The sequence below is a fragment of the Salmo trutta genome, chromosome 13 (genome assembly GCF_901001165.1).
Source record: "Salmo trutta chromosome 13, fSalTru1.1, whole genome shotgun sequence".
Classification (NCBI taxonomy): Eukaryota; Metazoa; Chordata; class Actinopteri; order Salmoniformes; family Salmonidae; genus Salmo; species Salmo trutta.
The window spans coordinates 61,483,647-61,488,789 of record NC_042969.1 but is presented as its reverse complement, the minus strand read 5'-3'; the positions used below and the strand labels follow the sequence as shown (position 1 = coordinate 61,488,789).

General features: G+C 42.9%; 1 protein-coding gene across 1 annotated transcript in view; it reads right to left on the bottom strand.

Moving 5' to 3' along the window:
• Positions 1–2,992: 2,992 nt before the first annotated feature.
• The window catches only part of LOC115206246 (unconventional myosin-VIIa), a 31,069-nt gene continuing 28,918 nt past the window's right edge, over positions 2,993–5,143 (bottom strand). Inside the window, exons 47-48 of the mRNA XM_029772976.1 lie at positions 3,727–3,846; positions 2,993–3,401 (exon numbers count right to left, since the gene is read on the bottom strand). Coding sequence (XP_029628836.1) covers positions 3,309–3,401; positions 3,727–3,846 — 213 coding nt within the window. The 3' untranslated portion in view covers positions 2,993–3,308. The remainder of the gene's footprint in view (positions 3,402–3,726; positions 3,847–5,143) is intronic.

Here is a 5,143-nt window from a genome sequence, read left to right as displayed (position 1 = left end):
TGTGGGTTGGTTGGTTGGTAATGGCTCTGCGGACAGTGTTGAGCAGGAGACAGGAGATCCAAGTGCCATAGGAGACACAATGTCCACAAGCCACTGGCCAGCCATACAGAGGAGAGGAGAGAGATTTTATGGGCTTCTACAAAACTTTTGTTATTATCTGAAGCCTTCTAGAACTCTCCAATAGATTCTGGTACCCTCCCAAGACATTCTAGAACTATCCCAGGGCATTTTAGAACACGCAAAGACATTCTAGAACTGTCCCAATACATTCTCACAAGTCATTCTAAAACTCTCCAAGACAGAAAATACATGTTGACAATCTGTATGTTCACAGTAAACCAACTAACAACAGAGCAGTTGATATCCTGATGACCAGAGAGTAAAATAATGATCTTCTGCCATTGGTGGAATTGCACTCCGCCTTGCTTGCATTAGAGACCGCTAGGCTATACAAATACCATGCTATCAGGAATCGAAACCTATATTTGGTCCCAACAATGATTCAAAGGTATCAAACACTCCGAATGTAATTGTTGTTAAATAGCAAAAGGATACATAGTATTTCTGGTTGTTTTCTGTATAACAGGACGACCGTTTTGTTTTAATGTATATGAGCCTTCTTTATGTTATGTTACTATTTTCTGACTGTAAATGGTATTACCTGATATTAAAAATCTATAAAGGATTGAGTTGGTTGTATTCATTGATTAACCCATTTGATTCCATGTCCACAGTATAACGCTACCTCTGTTACTCCAGTTGAAAAAAAGACATCGGCCACTGTCTCCATCCAATCATCTTTATTTTTATAAAAACAGACACCTCAGCCAGGATTCAATCTGAGGTTTCTAATCTACAATGTAGCTTTGTTTTGTTTGTTTTTTGGTACTTTTTAGTGATATCCAATTGGTAGTTACAGTCTTGTCCCATTGCTCCATCTGCCGTAGACTCGGGAGAGGCGAAGATCGAGAGCCATGCATCCTCCGAAACACAGTGTTGACACACTGCTCACTTAATCCGGAAGCCAGCCGCACCAATGTGTCGGAGGAAACACTGTACGGCTGGCGACCGAAGTCAACGTGCATGCGCCCGGCCTGCCACAAGGAGCCGCTAGAGTGCAATGGGACAAGGACATCCCGGGTGGCCAAACCCTCCCCTAACTCGGACGACGCTGGGGCAAATGGGTCTCCCAGTCGCGGCCGGCTGCGTCTCACACCCTGGGATCGAACCCGGGTCTGTAGTGACGCCTCTAGCACTGCGATGCCGTGCCTTAGACTGCTGTGCCACTCTGGAGGCAACAATGCGGCTTTTAAAGGCAACGTTACCTCATCACGGAGATCGTATTCAAGGTAACTACTGCAGGTGTCGGCTGCATTGGAAATTCCCTTTAAATGTCTAGCACACTACAGTGTGGTTTCCAATTTAATCCTGGCCCTCATTCGGGGTGCAGAGGAGAGGCAAGGCAAAGAAAACTAGACTAACGGCATCTCTGACAGTAGCTCCACCGTCATCGTGTCTTCTGTCCAGACAGTAGAGCAACACAGCTGCTGTAGTAATGCTGTAGTTATGCTGTAGTAATATCACCCAGACAGACCTAAATGGCACCCTATTCTGTAAACAGTGCATTACTTTTGACCAGAGACTTATTTTTTTTTACCAGAGCCCTATATGTGGAATAGGATGCCATTTGGGACACATCCACACTGTTGTGAACCATACATTGAGCTAAATAGTTCAAATTTACCCAGAACTCTGTGTTGTTAATGTAAACCATCACCTGCAGAATATAGACTGATTCCTCATACAAACCCTATTTTCACTACATGGACAGATAGATACCTTACACAATGTAAATATAAAATAAGTACCATAAAACTTAAACAAAACTTAACAAATTCAACAGACAGGTTAGTTAGTGATGGCGGGAAGGAGGTGTTTGTAGTGATGTCAAGCTCCTCTGTGCAGAACAGGAGAAACAGACAGTAACATCAGCATCCTGTCTGAACAACTAACACATAGACTGCGTCCCAAATGACACCATATTCCCTTTATAGTGCATACTTTTGACAAGAGAACTATGTAGGAAATAGGGTACTATTGGGATGCAGGGTATAGAACTCTTCATGCAGAACTCAGAATCATCCATGGATCAGTTGTTTTCCAGCTGAGAGGTCTGGACCTGGTTCTACTAAGGATTGTAGGGAGCTTTGCAACCCTAATTGTAGTGAGTATGACAAAGGCCATTGGTGAGTTAAACACTAGTCTCACAGAGCTACAGTACATAGATCTGCCAAATACCAACAGATAAGGATCCTTTCTGGTCAAACACTAAATGTTAAAACTCCACAGCAGGCAAGTCCACCTGAGGCTTACAGCACAGACAGACCTCTCAGCTAAAACCTAACTATACCATGCGCAAGTAGGAAACGCAATAACATAATTAGCTGTGCAAAATGGCGATTTTGCGTTGTTGTGTTGAATTACTACTTCCGAGGCTGCTGGTTTGCATATTTTTTCTACTCAAGTAAGCAGAACCGCAGAAAAGCTTGAGTTGTGTACTTGCATAGGCTATGTATAAATGAGCTTTAACTGTGATGATAAGAGACAGAAAACAAACACAAGAATAATATATAAAAAACAACATCAGAACAGAACTGCAGCGGTTTGTCACATAGACTACTATGCTGCTTTAGAAACAGAGGCAACTGGTTTAAAAGCCACATTAAATAAGAAAAATTGTTAAGGCTTTAGACAAAACTTGAAAAAATGTATTGACAGTTCAGTAAAAATCTATTCAGCTACAGTAAGTGCATGCAAACCTCTGTCATCAACAGACCTGGAAGAAAACAATATATTAAAGCTATTTATGGTTATTTTACTCAGTAAGTTACGTAATAAATGTTTTCAGTAACTACTTGTTGCTTAATGTTGCTGTGTGTGTGTGTGTGTGTGTGTGTGTGTGTGTGTGTGTGTGTGTGTGTGTGTGTGTGTGTGTGTGTGTGTGTGTGTGTGTGTGTGTGTGTGTGTGTGTGTGTGTGTGTGTGTGTGTGTGTACAGTGTCTCTGGGAGGATAAAGGGGCTTAGAGGTAGTCATCCTCACTGGAGGGCTCGTCATCAGGATCGTTGCTAGGGTTGTTGCTATAGACATTGCTAAGGTCGTTGCTATGGGTATAGCTGGAGGCAGTGCTAGAGGAGGGGCTCCGGCTCATCCTCCAAACCTGGTTAGAGAAGCTCCGCCCCCAGCTGCAGGGCTGGCCAACAGGGCGCAGTATTCTAATAAGCTCTGCAGCTTCCTGCCAATAGGAAGTTCACTTGCTGTGGCCCCGCCCAGTTCTCTGTTTACTCATGGTGGTCAACATCTGGCTGATGTAGGAAGTCAGGAGGTCATCCATCTTATAGCCCTGAAAACACACACACACACATCTGAGTGTTTTCATTGGGTGTGCGTGAGTGAGTGCGTGCGTGAGTGAGTGAGTGAGTGAGTGAGTGAGTGCGTGCGTGAGTGAGTGAGTGAGTACGTGAGTGAGTGAGTGAGTGAGTGAGTGAGTGAGTGAGTACGTGAGTGAGTGAGTGAGTGAGTGAGTGCGTGCGTGCGTGAGTGAGTGAGTGAGTACGTGAGTGAGTGAGTGAGTGAGTGAGTGAGTGAGTGCGTGCGTGAGTGAGTGAGTGAGTACGTGAGGGCACACGTGTGTTTTTTACGTGTGTGTGATTGTGTGTGTGTCTCACCAGTGAGGTCTCACACAGCAGCTTGCTGCCCCTGACCAGGTTGCCGATGGTGATGTGGAAGTAGGTGTTGCCACTGCTCCAGTTGGAGATCTTAGTGAACAGGTGGGTGGTCAGGATGTCCTGTAGTAGACATTCACACGCATCAGTAAAATACCAGGTAACACATGTTCACACACATCAGTGAAATACCAGGTAACATGTTCACACACATTAGTGAAATACCAGGTAACATGTTCACACACATCAGTGAAATACCAGGTAACATGTTCACACACATCAGTGAAATACCAGGTATTCATGTTCACACACATCAGTGAAATACCAGGTAACATGTTCATACACATCAGTGAAATACCAGGTAACATGTTATCACACATCAGTGAAATACCAGGTAACATGTTCACACACACATCAGTGAAATACCAGGTAACATGTTCACACACATCAGTGAAATACCAGGTAACATGTTCACACACATCAGTGAAATACCAGGTAACATGTTTACACACATCAGTAAAATACCAGGTAACATGTTCACACACATCAGTGAAATACCAGGTAACATGTTCACACACATCAGTAAAATACCAGGTAACATGTTCACACACATCAGTGAAATACCAGGTAACATGTTCACACACATCAGTAAAATACCAGGTAACATGTTTACACACATCAGTGAAATACCAGGTAACATGTTCACACACATCAGTGAAATACCAGGTAACATGTTCACACACATCAGTGAAATACCAGGTAACATGTTCACACACATCAGTAAAATACCAGGTAACATGTTTACACACATCAGTGAAATACCAGGTAACATGTTTACACACATCAGTGAAATACCAGGTAACATGTTCACACACATCAGTGAAATACCAGGTAACACATGTTCACACACATCAGTGAAATACCAGGTAACATGTTTACACACATCAGTGAAATACCAGGTAACATGTTCACACACATCACTGAAATACCAGGTAACACATGTTCACACACATCAGTGGAATACCAGGTAACATGTTCACACACATCAGTGAAATACCAGTTAACATGTTTACACACATCAGTGAAATACCAGGTAACACATGTTCACACACATCAGTGAAATACCAGGTAACATGTTTACACACATCAGTGAAATACCAGGTAACACATGTTCACACACATCAGTGAAATACCAGGTAACACATGTTCACACACATCAGTGAAATACCAGGTAACATGTTCACACACATCAGTGAAATACCAGGTAACATGTTCACACACATCAGTGAAATACCAGGTAACACATTCACACACATCAGTGAAATACCAGGTAACATGCTTACACACATCAGTGAAATACCAATTAACATGTTCACACACATCAGTGAAATACCAGGTAACATGTTCACACACTTCAGAG